Source organism: Lissotriton helveticus, chromosome 6 (genome assembly GCF_964261635.1).
Source record: "Lissotriton helveticus chromosome 6, aLisHel1.1, whole genome shotgun sequence".
NCBI lineage: Eukaryota > Metazoa > Chordata > Amphibia > Caudata > Salamandridae > Lissotriton > Lissotriton helveticus.
This window is the reverse complement of record NC_136067.1, coordinates 995,615,099-995,632,832: the sequence shown is the minus strand read 5'-3', so window position 1 is coordinate 995,632,832 and position 17,734 is coordinate 995,615,099. Positions and strand designations below refer to the sequence as shown.

The following is a 17,734-nucleotide window of genomic DNA, read 5'->3' as shown; positions in this document are numbered from 1 at the left end:
AAGGTGATGCACATATATGAACGAGTACAATGTAATATTTGTAGCAAATATTATCCCTGCTCAATGCAGGATCTTTAATTACCAAAAATGGCATCTCTTTGCGCACGCAGGCTTCAACTTTGAGAACATGCTTGCGTTCTGCTATATTGAAGCACTGCGTTGTGTTTGACAAGTGGTAGAACAGTGTTCAAGCATTTGGCAAGACGGTTATCAAGCCAGTCCCACACAAGGGTGAGGGAACACTAGAAACAAATTTCCACTTGGTCCTGTAGTCACACCCAGCAACTCGAATTCTGTAGCGCAACTTGCCATGGTTATATGTTTGGAGGCTCAAGTGCTCCGGAGGTAATATCCCAAGCCAGTGGCATCACACCAGGACTTCCGTGTGGCAGACAGCTGGGCAACTCACCGTAATGCAAGGAACAAGAAATGCCAGAACTTGTGGCGAGACTTGAGACATCAATTATATGAGGCTCAGGACACTGAAGTCCAGGTGTGAATTGCATTACCCAGTCGGAGCTCGAGCTTATGATGGGGCATGCCCTACTTGAGAGAACTACACGATACTTGAGATTTATATCAGAGGTGATTTACCAGTGCACTACAAGTTCTTCTCCGTATTGGACACTCCGTTTGGGTGTTAGACGGAAGGCTCAGTGGTCCACTCATAGAAATCAATTTTATACATCATGGGGCCCACAGTGGCAAAGCAAAAAATGGGAGAGAGACTCACGCCAATGGTGCCAAGTCTAAAAGATGGCTTGAACAGCAGTTGTGAAGTCGCTTCCTGGAATCCCCTACCTTTCACCTGTATCAAGTTATTAATGAAGGGTCCTGCCGAAGATGGAGATAAATAGCAATTTCCATTGAAACATACGCAGACCGGATGGTGTGACATCCCAGTCACCAGCACAGCCACTGAGGGTTGATGATTCACCCCTGTGATTCCATCTGTGTATGTTGTGTTGTACTGGGGTGTATGAATGATTGTAGTGTGTGAGAGTGATACGACAGATGAGAACGTGAATGTGGTGTGAGCATGGGGATGTGTTGCTGTGTGTAAATCAATCGAGTAGATTTCAGTATGTCATCCTTTAGGATGAAATGTGAATTGTGCACTGGACTTACACAAATTGTACTCCTAGCATTTGAACGGTATTTTTTTATACTAAATGGATAAAGAAAATAAACTAAGTTTAGAGGGAAATTAATGTTTGGAAAAACTTGAGTAACAGATGGTGACCCAGAGAGCTGGTATCAGTCAAAAGCAAAGAGACAGAGGTCAAGTGGGAGGTTTTGTAGTCTCACACCAGGGTTAAAACAGCAGCAAACCCCACAAATGTATCCGTTTGGGTGCGCTGTTGCAAGTAACTGTCCTTCTCTCAACAGGGCACAGGCAGGTAAACATTCATTTAGAGGTTTGATTCGTATTGATACTAGGCAGTAGGGTGCACCAGAAGCCTGTGGAGATGGCACAGAAGTCACTGGACGGACCATAGGAGGCAGAGCACTTACACAATCCACAAGACATTGTGGTTCACCCTGGTGTTTCCTGAGCTGTTCCTGACTATCAGTCTTCCACATCATGTAGGTAGTAATTAGGAGGGAGATTTTAAGCAAGGAGTATTTGTAGAAACAGCTTCTCCACAGGCTGCTCTAATTTTGCTCTGGCTGGGCAGCGGCACTGTAGCCTCTACCATCTCTTTGCTGAGACAGCGGATCTTCGTGGATGGACTTTAAGCAATTGACCCTTTGCATTAGTTGGGGTGAGCTCAACCAGGCCCTATGTATGCATTTCACCCAACCACGTCCTTACAACAGAAGTCCTCTTCTCATATTTTAAAGCAGATCCCAGTTTTTAAAGGATGGCAGGGAGAAGGTTCAATCTTTTCACATGTGCTGGTTCAGAGCATCCCCGATGCCAGAAGATGAACTGATTTTTGACCCTTCGGGTTACCTTATATTCCAGAATTGCCGCACTAAGTATCAGATTAGGCAGCTACTGAGACGTTGTACTATAAGTTATCAAAATTAAAGAGAGCTGTTAGTTAAAAAACAGATCCATGGTGACAAAGCGTCCTGTAAACATTAAAGTATCTCAAAAGGCATGGCGTTCAGATATTAAATAATTGCAGCGGATCTGAATTATTTTCAGGCAAATGTCATATAATCTAGTGCATTGGATGCACACATCTTCGTGGGCTAACAGGATATTAGGGAAGGGCTCATAACACATTCTTTGCCTTAGGCGAGAGTTAGCGGCCATGGGCATAACTCTTTTTGTTCACTTGTTCTTGTGGGCCACCATCTAACTCTGTAGGGTCTTTCTTAAGGTGGTCGATCCACTGCACAGTAGAGGGCGGGGACCCAAACCATACAAAACAGTGTAAGAGTTTCACTGATCTGAACAGGAGAACGGTGCAGAAACACACAAGGCGACATGGTAGACAGCCATGACAATCACCAGGAAGGTCTACAATTGTATGACATGTAAAACCAGTATCTTAGCCTACATGCAGGGACCCCCAGGTAGGGGTGTCTCATCTTCTCATGTACGTAAACAGACACACACTCACAATTTCTCTCTCATATCAATCAGAAGGGGAATTGTCAGTCCCACTTCTGATAGCCGGATGGGTTTTACCAGGGAAACCCAATAGTAAGCCTCTCCAGCAGGATTGCGGCAAAAAGTCCTAAACCATAACCGTTCATAAACCATAACCAACTGCCACCAACCACATCAATGCCCCAGACACGGGCACAGTAGTCACTGAGGTTAAAATTAGGTATACATGGGGGGAACCCACACATTTAGCAGTCATATTCTGCAGGTGAGAAACATAAAAACATCATGATCCGAAAGTTCCAGCCTTATTTTTCAACCGGGTTTATGGGTGTGCAATAAATAGCACATCAACATACATTTATGTATGTCAAAGAATGTTTCTTGCACTAACGACAGACGCATGTTTTGTAACTGACTGAATTTAACCACATGACTCTTAAATGCATGACATCAAATCTTTTCTATGTTGAATTCAAATTACTTCCTCATCTACAAATCATTTTGTTTTAATCCGCAAATAAATACACAAATGCCACAGCTAATCGTTCTGTAAAAAACATTTGAGTGTATTTGCACATTTGTATTTGGCGAGGGAGTTGGTGAGAGCAGCAGGCAGTCTCCCCAGCGTTCCTTAAATGCCTCTTCTTCTGCATATCACCACTGTGCTACGTCTGCACTGGGCCGGTGCGCTTGCTTTTTTGTCCCTCTCATCCGGTATGTGGAGCCAAGTCCCAAGAGGCAGTACAGCAGAGTTTTCCATCACGTCAACCTGCAGTTCATACGGAGGCCGCATCACGCACCAGTTTAGGACTAGTGGAGCCCTCAAGGATTAGTTTCGCAAAATTCATGATCTGAGAATGCCATAAAAATCGAGGTGAATGAAGAAGCAGCTTGGCAGACAACCGAAAATGCTGTAGCCTACGCAATCCCAAAAAGCGTTTTCCGCATGCGCGATCACTGCCGATGATCTCACTGGACAAGGCTCGCAAGCTATCCTGTCACTGTATTACCAGAGAGCCTGGGCTATCATGGTACATGCATCTTTAAATGGATCTTTGTCTGCAAACTGCGGCCCTTGGTGGGCAGCAAGGCAACACTAGTCAAAGGATAACAATCCTTTCTCTTTATCTTTTACAAGAATGTGTTCAATTCGTTTTACAAGACATCGCCAGATTTTACACTGGGTCAAGAATTAAGTGTAGTAGGTGTGAGTAGTCCTGGCTGCCACAACTACAAGTGGAAGTATCCTTGTGAAATTCTAAGCATGCATTGCTGGTACAGAGCACGACGGGACAATACAATGCAGCAGGCAAGAATGAGCTCGAGGTAGCACGGCTTCACATCGACCCCATACAGAACAGAAGTCTACTGAACACAAAACCACACTTGATATGAGGTGTTTATTCCAAGTAGGAAATGTGTCTAGCGGGGAGGGATAGAAGTTGATCATTTTTCTAATAGGGATTTTCCAACTAAAGGGTCAAGATATAAGTGGGTAGGCCAAAGGCTGGTACGCATGTTGGCGTGGGAGTGTCATATTGTACTTAGATACTCTAAGCCAGGCTGACACTACTGTGATTTCGTAACATTCCTATGCCCACAAGCCAACATTCCAGGGGTGTCAAGAGCCGGAGGACAGTTGAGATTGTTGGCTGCGCCTGGCTGCTATGACTTGGGTGTCTCAATCTCGGACTGAAATAAACAGTGTGGCATACAACTGGGGGTGGTGTATTTATTTACCACAGGGAGGTAGCTCAGTCAAGACAATGTCAAATTTGAATATCTAAAATGAAAGGGAGTAGACTGCAATTCAAAATCGCTCACCGCATCAGAAATTGCAAGTGGCCAAAGAAAGATGTGGCTACTGGATCAGAGGTGTTCACCCGCAAATCTCACAGTAAAACTGGTACATGTACTGTTAATTTGCTAACCCACCCTTCTATCCCCCTGCACACTGCCATCATAAGATCCCACGCAGGGTGGGGAGTCCTTTTCATTCTCCTTCCACTCAACTTTAAGGAGATGGTACACAACACAAAATCTGCCATTTACCTGATTTTTCTCTCAAGCTCTGCTCATCTCCACAGTTATCTTATTTACCTCTATCCAAGACACATTTTAGAAGTATAAGTTTTCACTTACATCATTAAGCCGGGAAGGAGAAAATGTAATAATCTTCACCCACCCAGTAGCACTTACATCAGCAAGATATCATACATTTACATTACTTTAGTAGTGCCTTAATTATGATTGTGGCTTCCAGTTTTCTATTTTTGCTGATTTTAACAGATAAATACAGACGGAAAACAATCTGTTTTCCTGTCTATTCATTTTTAAATAGGGAAAAATACTGAAAATAGGTTTTCTCTTTGACTCTTCTCACTACTGTCAATCATGCGTGCTCGGTCAATAGCTGTGCGGACTGGCAGGTAGTGGAGTCAAAGAAAGAAAAATGGTTTCCATTGTGAAGCTAAATAATTGCAGCAGTTCAGCTGTATTAAGCTGTTCTGACGAGCTAGTGGAGATGCACCTGTGCACCTGTGAGAGGTACTGAGATCTGCAAGAATTGTGGCAGCCTGCTCAGCAAACCCCAGAAGAAAATAGTTTTTGATCTCTACTGATAAAGGATATAATCCAGAAACACATGTGTCTAGAGATGTACAGCACTAACCTGCACCAACTTTGGTGGAACACTCCAGCAAAATACCAAGTAAGCATGCACTACAAACTGCATTTACCATAATGCTAAGGGGCGAACTGTGCTGGGAGGTCAGCAGCGTGCTCCCACCCCTTCCTGTTTCAAAAGGCTCCCTTGAGCCATGTAGCCGACGAGCTAGTGGAGATGCACCTGTGCGCCTGTGAGAGGTACTAAGACCTGTAAGAATTGTGGCAGCCTGCTCAGCCACCCCAGAAGAAAATAGTTTTTGATCTCTACTGATAAGGATAAAATCCAGAAACACATGTGTCTAGAGATGACAGCACAAATCTGCACCAACTTTGGTGGAACACTCCAGCAAAATTACAAGTAAGTGCGCACTGCAAACTACATTTACCATAATGCTAAGGGGCGAACTGTGCTGAGAGGTCAGCAGTGTGCTCCCACCCCTTCCTGTTCTACAATACACATGACTTCAGATGCCTATTGTACTGTAAATTCTTATAACTCATTGGACATTCAAAAAAAAGTACACATTTGTCAGTCAAATAAACGTGGAAACATGCCCATTCCAGCTTGATTTTTGTTACACTAAGCACAAAATAATTACGGATATATACCGAAGAAAGGAACTAACCACAAATATGGATAAATACAAACGGAAATGTGAAAAAAATAAATACCATAAAACCGGAAGCCCTCATTATGATCTTTGTTGTAACGTTTACATGCTTATGTCAGCCATTAAGTGTGATTTGCAGTTATAAGCCATCACTGTCCACAAAGTGATACCATGAAAGACTGATCTGCCCAGTATTGAGTATGAGTGGAGTTTGCTCCATCTTGATGTAAAATATCTACTTGAAAATGATTCATTACATTTTGGAGTTGTAAAAAGTGTAAAATGAGACCTCAAGGTCACTAGAGCGCACAGAAGAAGAAATGCAGTTCTGCTGCAGCAGACACGATATAGGTTAGATTGACTCGACTGGGAGTGAGGTGTATCAACCATCCTACATGCTTTGTTCACTTCCCTACTGGTTCCAAGTTTGTAGAAGGACATCACCTAAAAGAGTTGAATTTTCAAACATTTTCTGAACGGCCGGCAACTTGGTGCTGCTCTCTAACAGAGGTTCAGGTTGTTTCAGAAACTGGGTCCCTGGACACCCAGTGATCTGACTCAATGATTCAGTCATTTGAAGTTACATTGCTAGATAAAGTGTAGGGTGGCCAATCATAGGTTCCTGGTCACGGTATTGGAGGGAGCCAGATTTGCAGGTAGCCATGCAGGTCCTTTACTGTAGTAGGCCTTGTGGGCTGGTTTCATGGAAGTTTAATTTGAAAGGATCTAACCAGTGACCTTGAGAAAAAGGAAATGAGTACTCTAGAAATCTTGAATAGAATGCCCCGCACAGAATTCTTAACGTACAAGCAACTGTCAATAACACAAATCAACAAGGATATATTAGCTTTTTAAAGAGTTATAGCACAAGAGCACTCAAAGCAACTTACCATTATGTGTTCAAGAAGGGAATCTATTGCAACTATATTATCAAAGTAGGTTCTGAAAAAGTAGAGAAAAGGGTAAAAACATTGTCAATACCTGGATAAAAGAGGCTACTTTGTGTGCATTTTTTGATCCAAATAAGACTGAAACAAGCCTGCCAAGAGAGAAAAGCCAGCTGTGTGAGCCCCAGGACGCAAATGTCTTGACTTACATTCCAGGTTTAATGAACGTGGCCCTGGCTGAACTTTTCTCTTGTTGAAGCTTATAACCAAACCAACAAGCTCTGTCCACAGTTCTAAAAGCTGGCGGTGGCTGCACCGCTGACTGACACTGAGTGTGTACGGAAGAGCAGCCGGCCTTCTTTACTGAGGATACACATGGACATGGTAAAAATGCGACAGCGTCATTTTACATGTAATCATAATGTCTGGGATGTAGCAAAAACTTCACCATAAGGTCAACGAGTTAGTTACAAAATACTTTTATTTATTTATGGAAAACACTACTTTAACTTTCTCCAAATTGTTTTCCACAAAAAGAGCAACAGTTATAATGCCACAAAAAACTCTTACAGCGAGAATCGCGGCAATGGGTCGCATTTTATCTTTGGTTAATACACTGCGGCAAATATATTTCAGAAGTGCAACATTTACTTTTAAAGCTTGCAAAAAAGTTTCAAACACGACTTGGGGCGAACAATGCTGCAACATGCTCGTTTCTTTATCAATAGGCAAGTGTGAAACTAGCCAAAGTTGATCTCAGAGGAAGAAAACAAGTTAAAGACCAGACTCTGTAACTGGGGAAAGGGCCATACCATGACGAAGACTCCGCGATGGTCTTAAACCACACCATAAATGAGTATTCTGTTTCAGGATTATAGGCGTACGTCTTAAGAAGGCAACACATGTACAACAAAGTCAGCCTTGGTGCTTAGTGAACAGAATTTTACAATATGTTATGCACAACCTTAAATTAAGAATTCAAGATGGGATTTATTCAAACAAATGCCAGAATTGAGTGCGAATAGGCCCCCCATGCAAACCTTAACCTGTTACCACCTCTGCAAGAATAATTGTAGTTTACCACTCTCCAGGGTTGTAACCTTCTTTTGCCAAAACAGACTGAGTTTCTAACATTGTTCACACTTTCAAGAACCTTATAAAGGATCTTGGCCTTAGGCCTCGTTCCTCTATAAGGTTATGGGACTCCTCAGCAACTTGCAATATCCTTATAACATATGGCAGGGGGTACTTTATATAATCCCTAAAACTACTTACCAGTGTGCCTCCAATTTCCCCAAAGAGAAAAACAATCTTAAATATTTGTAAAAATGAGTTCTGGGTATAGAAATTATTACAAAAAATAGTTTTTTACCTAGTTATTCTTATTAAAACACTGGCCGTACCTAATGAGTGTATAGCATTTTATTTATTTCATAATCCAACACAAATATGGTCTAAAAGTCTGCTTGAGCCCTAATTTTCAATAAAAAAAAAAACTTGGGCCACATTCAAACTAAGACTAGTCCTACGGACTAAGTTTAGTTGTACATATTCCATCATTACGAAATGTGCTTTTCTCGCTGGAACAAATGATCTAACATTCATTTGTAGCAGTTCTCATTACACAACATTAACTGATACCAAGGCCACCTCATGTTCAGCCCTGGGAAGGAAATGCCTAGATACTAGTTACACATAGAACAACGAAGTATTGATTTGTCAGGGGCTTACTGAAGAGTAAAATCCCATTCAGCAACAAGCTTGTTGTAAACACCATGTATGAAATAACTTTCTGCCCTTCTTATAGAGTGATAGTACAATGTCCATTTCTGTTGTGAGTGCCACAGAACATGTAGTATTATTACTATTTTGATTGATTCTGACAAAAGTTTCGCTCAATTTTATAAACAAATACAGATTGGATTAGATTTACTTTTAATGCTTAAATCTAAAGATTATTGCCTAATGAATAAATAGATGAAAGACAAAGATGTGAAAATAAAACCTTTAGCTCGCACGAACTCTCTTTATTGATTGACTTTTAAATTCCTTAATGGTTTATTGTGTTCTAGATGTATGCTCCTCGTTTCTCTTTTCAGACAAAAAAAGTACCATATGGTAAGTGGCAGGCCTTATTTGACCCCTCACTGACAATGCAATAGATGTTTAAAATGAAATGGGCTGAGAAGGATTCTCAATGCAAATCCACTATGAGAGGGGATGTGCCATTTTATTTGTTCAGTATATTGATGAGATGAGCAGAGGGTAGCAGGGGGCTCTTTAGAGTTGTTGTAGGAATCAGTAAGACTGACTAGCACGGCATTACTCGCTCTATGTGAGATCGGGTGTTGGGTTGGGAAGTCCACTTCAAAGTAGGCATTGATTAATAAGGTGTATGAGTGGTATCAGGCAGTGTTTTATTCGTAATATGTGTTTTGAAGGAGAGGTCTGAGTTGATATTGCAAAATGATTTTGGAATTGTGGCAAATTGTTGGGTGAATCCTTTATAGCTTCATGTTGCCTAGCCCAATCGGGATATGGGTGTGTATGGGAATACACGCAATGAGGATCAATCAGTCTGTTCATGTTCAACTTGAGGGAAGTGTTTAGCATCCATTCCTTTATGATAAGGACACAGTCTTTGTGATGGTTGATTTTCCTGATTATGGCGACTTTCTTGTAAAGCTAGGTGTTGTCAACCTGTTTGTGAAAATTGGGACACAAGATGTAACTGGCGATCTGCAGATGCCCATATAGATAAGTTGGACCTGAACCCCTAGAAAGGATGAGGACCAATTAAGTGTGATTGTCATGAATTTACATGCACATTGAGGAAAGCTTGACCATGTCAAATGTTTCTGAGAGAACAAGTAGGGCAAGAGTTGCCCTGGTCCAACAAGTGGGTATCATCCATGACTTGCTTAGTAACTATCTCCATGCTAAGGCAACCACATTAACTGTGGCTCCTTTGGGGGATTTGGGGATTGCAGAAAAAAGAAAACCTGATTATTCAGAGCAAAAGTTAATTTATCCCATATGATCTACAAAGTGTCATGTAAATTTGAATAAGTATCATGGTAATAAAATTACTTATCACTTGAAATCCACATACCAGAAACAGGAAAATATAATGAAAATAAATTAATTGCATAAAAAAAATTATTCAGGGTAAATATTAGCAGACATGATTGAATTACATAAGGTTCTAAAGGGCAGCGATAATTTTGAATCAAACTTTCAAAAACTAGTGAAGTATAAATAAGACCAGTCAGTCTAAAGAACAATGGCAGTCTCAGTTTCCAGGACAAGTTAAAAACTGCATAGAGTTATGGTACATAGGAGGGCAGCAGAAGAAAACAAGTTACTTACCTGTAACTTTAGTTCTACAGTATTGGTAACTTTCATAGATTCACATGCTTGAATCATTCCCCATCATCGCGATGGGAGTCCCGGTGTATATATAAAAATAGCAATACAAACCATCACAATTAGAGACTAGGCCTCGGCCCAATCTAGTTTTGTAACAAATCCACCTCTTTTTGTAAAAGAGACCAAATAAAATCAACAACCAATCAGATCAGCTTCACCCTCTAGAACCCTCCTGAGAGAGCCTTAGACCATCAGATTTTCACAGCCGTAGTGCTATAGGATTACCATAAAGAAGCAGAAGGTAGAGCTTTCTCAGTGGAAAGGGTGGGTTGCATGTGAATCTATGAAAGTTACCAATACTGGAGAACTAAAGTTATAGGTAAGTAACTTGTTTTCTTACTCCAGTATTGGAACTTTCTTAGATTCCCATACTTGAATCAGAGTAGCTAGCAGTCATGAGCACACTTTGTATCATCTGCAAGAGAAAACAAACAATGCATTAACTAGATTAACGAAAGAAAAGAAATTTCCTATCTCGCCTTTTAGATATCATCTTTCCCCCCCTTTTTTCAAAGTGAAATAAAGAAATCACCTAACATTGAAATGTGAACCACATACATACATACATATATATATATATATATATATATATATTCACTGAAAAAACCATAGGTTATAGACCATATATAGTTAGGAATTAGCATTTACAAAACCTTGAAAACTCACTGAAAAAACCATAGGTTATAGACCATATATAGTTAGGAATTAGCATTTACAAAACCTTATTTTACTCACACAAAACCATTGAAATTCCATATATAGTTAGTTGCACTAACTATATATCGCGCACCCGCAATCCACTGCTGATGATGTCACATATTACATCATTCATGACATGGTCAGTGACATCACTGATGACATCACTGATGACATCTCATTTGACATTAATGGTCAATGGTTTTGTGGGAGTAAAATAAGGTTTTGTAAATGCTAATTCCTAACTATATATGGTCTATAACCTATGGTTTTTTCAGTGAATTTCAAAGGTTTTTTAATAGCAAATATCAAAAGCTTTTTTGTGGAAAATGACTAAAATTAGGTATACATAAGCGGCGTTCATTTATGTTCACCACAGCCACTGTTGAAAGTAAAGTGAAAGTCGCGAAACAGTGGCCACGCCATATTGTCCCTTTTAGGCCCCATCATGCACGTAAGTGACAGCCATTTTGTGTGTCATGGCCTCTCTGCCCACTGCCAATAGCCTATGATCGTTCGGAATTGGTTCTCTTTGGGTGATTCTCTATTCACAAATAAGCACAGAGTCGCAATACTCGGTTTAGTCTTTGCGGATAGTGAAGGATAGGTAGTGCAGACTTTTGTCCCCTTTGTAACCCGTCATGCCTATCTCTGCCCCGTTTGTTGGTAGTTGGTTCAACCCGGACCGTTTATTAGAGGTAGATCATCCGACTCCACCGGAGGACACCCCTAATAAAAAGGACATATATATAAAATGCGGACTAGCCGCTGTATCGTGCTAGCAAACTATGACATAAAAATCGTTAGAAAAAACAAAAGGAAATCGAGCAAAATCAGTAGGCCACTGATGGGATCTCTTTTTGACCTCGCTAAAATAGAAACATTAGGAACAACCCCTCATGAGAAATATGAAACTAGTGAGAGGAACCGAGCTCGACGCCATGATGGCAGCAAGACAGCTCGGCTCCGCCACCCACCCCGCCCAAAATAACGACAAACCCTATGCAAATATTATAAATATATACAACACAGCAGCAAAGTAACAGGGTAAAACGTTTTATTAAATAACTATTTACATGGCAGCCTGCTGCAACATCGTTCCAAATGCATGACGCTGTTCCTGTCCCTCCTTGTGCAGCAGGTCCGCGGCTACGCCCATCCGGAAGACGAGGCCCCCGGCACGTATAGGGCGGGGCCTTGCTGGCAGCCATCGGCCGAAGAGGTCGTTGGGTGGATGGCCCAGAAGCACCACGGCCACGATGTTGATGTATTGGCCTTCCCTGAGGTGGCATCCAGCAAGCCACGGTTGGGGGGGGGTGAATGCCTTGCTGATGACCCCCCCCCCCTCTTATTGCCTGGTCCGACCATCACATATACCTGCGCCAGGAGACGGCGTGGGGTGCACTGGGAGGGAGAGGCGGCGCGAACGAGCCTCCCCCACCTCCCCAGGTGGAGGTTCCTCAGCTGCACCCCAGCGCTTCACTCGGCCAGCTGAGTTGCGCCCGCTCTTGCGGCACAGTGCCTCGCTCGGCCAGCTGAGTTGCGCCCGCTCTTGCGGCACAGTGCCTCGCTCGGCCAGCTGAGTTGCGCCCGCTCTTGCGGCACAGTGCCTCGCTCGGCCAGCTGAATTGCACCCACTCTTGCGGCCTACGACATGGAGAGGCCGGGGCGTTGACTAGGCGGGGCCTCCGGCCGCAACCACAGCGCCAACGATCGCTGCTGACGGAGGGGAGCCTTGCCGGTGAGAGCCACTGATCTGAAGAACCGCTGCCTGCGGTGCCTCCCTGAGCCGCTTGACGGAGGCCCCAGTGGGGCGGTGTGGTGGCGCGGACTCGGAGGGGGTGCTTGGCTCCTGCCCCCTCCCCAAGTCTTGTTGCCCTGGTGTGGCCTGAGATCGCCCCCGACATAGGCGGCCGGCTCCCGGGGTCCGGCGGAACTTTTTGCCTTTTGGTGACTCTTCCATTCTGGACCTTGTCCCACAATCCGTTTGACCTGAAGACACGTCCTGCGGAAATTGCTCAAAACTTCCCTGCAACGCCACTCGCCACACGCCGACAGCTACAGGGGCAGCTAGGAGTTCCAGCCGCCACCGCCGAGAGTCATCTTGCCATCCAGACTCGCGCCGCCGCTCCGGGAACCACAACACCCGGCAGGCAACGCGGCGGCGCGTAATTGACGCGCCAGGAGAGCGCCGCCGGCCTATAAAGCCCCTGACATCCCCGCGTCACGGGACGCGTGCGGGACGCCCGGGGCGAAGCCCGGGCAAAGGGCGGGCCCTCTACGGCCCTCATCGGCAGGGGAAGGGCCAGAAACGCTGCTGGACACACATGCAAGTAAGATACATAGTCGAAAATATTTTTATACTCATTATTTTATTTTGAAAAGTAAGGCTGCGAGTACATTGTAATCATGCCTACGAAATTGAAGGAAGCCCCACAGAACACCCTTGACAATTACCTTGTCCAGACAGTGAGGAAAATAAATACGCAAAGGAGAGACTCTCTTGGGCTAAGCCAATCCCCAGACCTTCGCTGTTTGTCCCCGACTGCATCTATCTTGATTGATGACACTATTCTGCAGGAAACCAATCAGGAGAATGCAATTAGAGGCTCCATTCTTCTAGAATTAAGTAGTGCACCTGATAATGCAGTCCCGGCCACTGAGACTTCCAACATACAGGCCGAAGGTGACATTGACATTGACTCTGATCAAGAGAGACATGTACGAGTTTTACCTGATGAGATGACACCGAAAGGGCGTGTAACAAGGCCGAGACGTTTATGTACTAAGAATCCTCCTAAGTTGAGTGGCCCACGCCCGGGGACAAGAAGGAAAAGGGTTACTACCCCAAAGATAAAGCAACTAAATGTATTGGAGGATAATCAAAACCATACTTTCGAGGATGCTTTTTTTGAAAAGGATTGCTGACTTTCTTGAACTAAAAATTAATGCCATTGTCAAACCTTTAATATCTAAACTTGATAAATTGCATGCAGAGATTAAGAGGTTGGGTGGTCTCAACACTATGGTTGCGGTGGGGTAGAAAACATCACTAAGATGGTCACAAATTTGCCTAATAATATAGGGGGAAATGTGAATAGTGAAGTCATTCGTGATAGTAAAGGGATTCAGTCGCCTGTTGAACATTTATTGCCCCAACCATTAACACCATTGACCACCATCACTGAGGGCTCTCTTTTAGTTAACATCCCAACAGATGATATCCCCTCTGTCAGTTTACCCCCAGTAACTACCCATACTACGGACCCCCTACAATTTCTAGTCGAGGCCACACCAGTGGTTCTTGTGCTAGCAAATGTACCTCCCTTGGAAGGGGGGGACAGTGGAAAGCTCTACCTCCCTTACAAGTAAGGCTCTGCATTGGCTAACCAGTAACATGCGGTTAGCCCCAGGGGGGAAACATCAATTGGCAAATGTTATTAAGTCTGCAACCAGGGTCGCCTGGCTGGGAAACCGGCCGAAAAAGTTTAAAGGGGACTGTGTGGCAGTGAGCCTCTCGAATCAAGATGTCCTTCCTAACATACTGGCTAACTTATTCCCTCCCCAACGCAGACAAGGTACTGTTGTTCCTCTAACCCTGAAGTTTTTTTATGGGGAGCAACAGAATGTCACTTATCCAAGGACTCCTGCGACAGGGTGGGATAGATTCTGGGATTCTGACCCTAGACGGGGGCAGGATATAAGGCATAATGCAGTGGCCCATTATCCCCTTCTACCACAGCAAAATTCTTTTGTAGAACCTCTTCAGTTATTTAATCGCTATGCCCCATTGTCTTTGATGGATCAGAACGATTGACTCTCTTTTACAGAAGACACCAACAATGAGGGTCCTTTGCCTGCTCTCGTATCTTTAGATCCAAAATCTACAGGTAACAGGGTCTGCAGAATTTTGAGCTGGAATGTCGCTGGTATCAGATCTAAATTCAACAATAAGAACTGGTTGGAGATGGTCAGATCCAACGACATTCTTGTGTTTCAAGAAACTTGGGAGACGTCGGACAGTCTTGTTCTAGACGGCTTTTCCCATTTTTCTGTACCTGCAGTACCTAGCAAATCTGGAAGGGCAAAGGGAGGCTTGGCTATATATATCTCTTTAGATGTCCAAGGAAAGCCAAGACAGATTAAAACTAACTCGACAAACATATTAGCGGTTGAACTAACAATACAAAACTCACAGCCTATCTTATTAGTTAATTTTTATAATTCCCCTGTCAGTCAAATCTTGAACGAGCACTTGGTAACTCTAGAGGATTTCTTGTCCACCCACAGTGAGAACAGTGCTCACGGTTTTGACGTGATTCTGATGGGAGATTATAATATTCACCCATGTAACATGGATTGCCGTGTGGAATATGAGGATTTTCCCCCCTACCTCTCTATCCCGCACTTTGAACACTCATCACGTGGAGAGGCCTTGGAATCACTCTTAGCAACTTTTAACCTTTATGAATTTTTTAGTAGTAACATATGCTTGAGGTTACCAACATACGTGGGTAACAACACCGGCACAATTGTAGACTATATTTTTTTATCGTCTAGCATCTTGTCTGAAGTTTCAACCTATAAGGTAGAAACTTCAGTCTTCAGTGACCATAACCCAGTAATTTTAGAGATCGTATCTCAGGGAGTATTGGGAAAGAGAGCGACTGAAGTTTTATGTGCGACTAATTCAGTCCTGGGAGATCAGAATCGCAGGCTGAAATGGGACCAAGTCACCCCAATTACTTTTATACAGGATACCCTGTCTAAAGTTGAGGGAGAGGTTGCAATCTGCCTGGATAATAATAATCCTGTTATTACCCTGATAGAAACATTTAATGCTATTTGCTGCCAGGTCAACCTAGACCTGACTGTAAGGAAAAAGCCTCATATATGTAGGGTCCCAAAATGGTTTGATTCAAATTGTACCAAGGCTCACTCAATCCTCTTGAAGGCTTTAAAAAATAGACCAAGACATAAAGCACAGATAGCGTCGCTAAGAAAAAAATATAATGACGCTATCAGGAAGAGGAAATCAGAGATTAAAAAGGAGGCCTGGAACGATTTGTTGTCGCCTGACATACAGAGAGACAGTTCAAGATTTTGGGCGATAATAAACCATCCTTTTTTTGTGGGTCTAGACAAACAGAGAGCAGATTGCATTATACCAGACGAACAGTGGGTCACACACTTCAGTAATATTTATAGCTGTCCTGATAATATCCCAGGCTGTAGAATACAATCTACACAAGCAGCAGCTCTTATTCCCCCTTTTAGTATAGAAGAGGTAAAAAAAGCGATCAGCGACACACACTCTAAAAAGGCGCCGGGCCCCGACGGGGTCCCCGCAGACTTTTTTAAGAGTGCTCCTGAATTAAGTGCCAAAATCCTCACTAACATCTTTAATGCTACAAGAGACTTTGTTTTTCCTATTAGCTGGTCAAAGTCTACCATAATACCGATCTTTAAAAAGGGACAAAGAACAGATCCGGCCTGTTATAGGCCAATTTCCCTAATTGATTCTAGTGTTAAGATCTTGGGAAGAGTCCTTTTAGGAAGACTGACTCAGCTTCTAGAAGGGAAGGGTATTTTATCAAATGCACAATATGGCTTTAGAGCCAAAAGAGGAACTTTAGATCAGTGCTTAAATTTAGAACTGATCATAAGTAAATATGTAACTGCCAAGGGGGGCTCTCTGTACATGGCCTTTATGGACCTCTCCTCAGCTTTTGACCTGGTTAACAGGGCTAAGCTGTGGGGGGTCCTCCTGTCCATGGGCATCGATGCACCCCTGGTAAGGTATCTGGCAGAGCTACACAGAGACCTCAAGACCTCGGTCAGAGTGACTAGGGAAGGAAGATGCACCTGTCACTTTGACTCAGAGAGGGGGGTTAGGCAAGGATGTATCCTTGCCCCCCTCCTTTTTACTCTTTATATAAATGGCCTTGAGGCAGCTCTGGCAGAATCCCACACTGACATCCCGCGTGCAGGAGAGATAAAGATACCTGTCCTCCTGTACGCGGATGATGCTGTCCTCTTAGCATGCTCTGGAGTGGCATTGAATAAACTCCTCTTATCCTTTGGGGATTTCATGTCCTCGTTGGACATGAAAACTAATGTAGAAAAATCCCACGTAATGATAGCAGGAGCCGCAGGCAGGAAAAGAAAGACTAAAACTTTTTTTTGTGCTGGGAAAGAGGTTAGGAGAGTCCCATCCTTCCCTTACCTAGGCGTGATCTTTGACGAAAAAGGCAAGTGGAGCCCCCAGCTTTTGGCTAAAAGCAACGCAGTAGCAAGAGCGGCTGCTGGGTTGCTTGGTTTTGCTAAAAAAAACTCGGAGCCCGCCCCATGGAAAGCATTATAAAGGTCTACAAAGCCAAATGTCTGTCGGTTGCTCAATACGGCTCTGTTATTTGGGGGTACACTAATCATGAACATGACAAAATTCAGAAAGTAGAAAATAAATTCCTGAGAACTCTGCTTTCTGTCCCCCAATCGACTTCTACATATATAATACACACAGAGCTTGGACTGGGCTACATTACCGACATTTTAAAGTCAGCCCCAGTTATTGGATGGTTGAAAGTGTGGCTCAATCAGGAGCTTACTCTAAATCATCACATCCTTAAAGATTGCTTAGCCCTGGATAAAGTATACAACATTCCATGGTTAAAATATGTTAAGACGCAGTTAACTCTAGTTGGCCGACCTGAACTTTCTTCTTCCCCACATTTGATAAATCAGGAAGACAAAGATAGTCAAAAACTTTTTGACTGACTGTTATGTCTCGGAGAGGGAAGCCACAGAGTTAAACAAACCTACGGTTAGGAAACATTGCATGTTAACATCTGTCCCAGGTATGGAACCGTATCTCTTTT

At 43.2% G+C, this 17,734-nt stretch overlaps 1 protein-coding gene across 8 annotated transcripts in view; it reads right to left on the bottom strand.

The window, feature by feature from the left end:
• Positions 1 to 17,734, bottom strand: part of PDE10A (phosphodiesterase 10A) — a 1,305,213-nt gene that overhangs the window by 557,364 nt on the left and 730,115 nt on the right. For all 8 annotated transcript variants that reach the window (XM_078648625.1, XM_078648626.1, XM_078648627.1 and 5 more), the window contains one exon: positions 6,735 to 6,786. In XM_078648625.1, the coding sequence (XP_078504751.1) occupies positions 6,735 to 6,786 (52 nt within the window). The remainder of the gene's footprint in view (positions 1 to 6,734; positions 6,787 to 17,734) is intronic.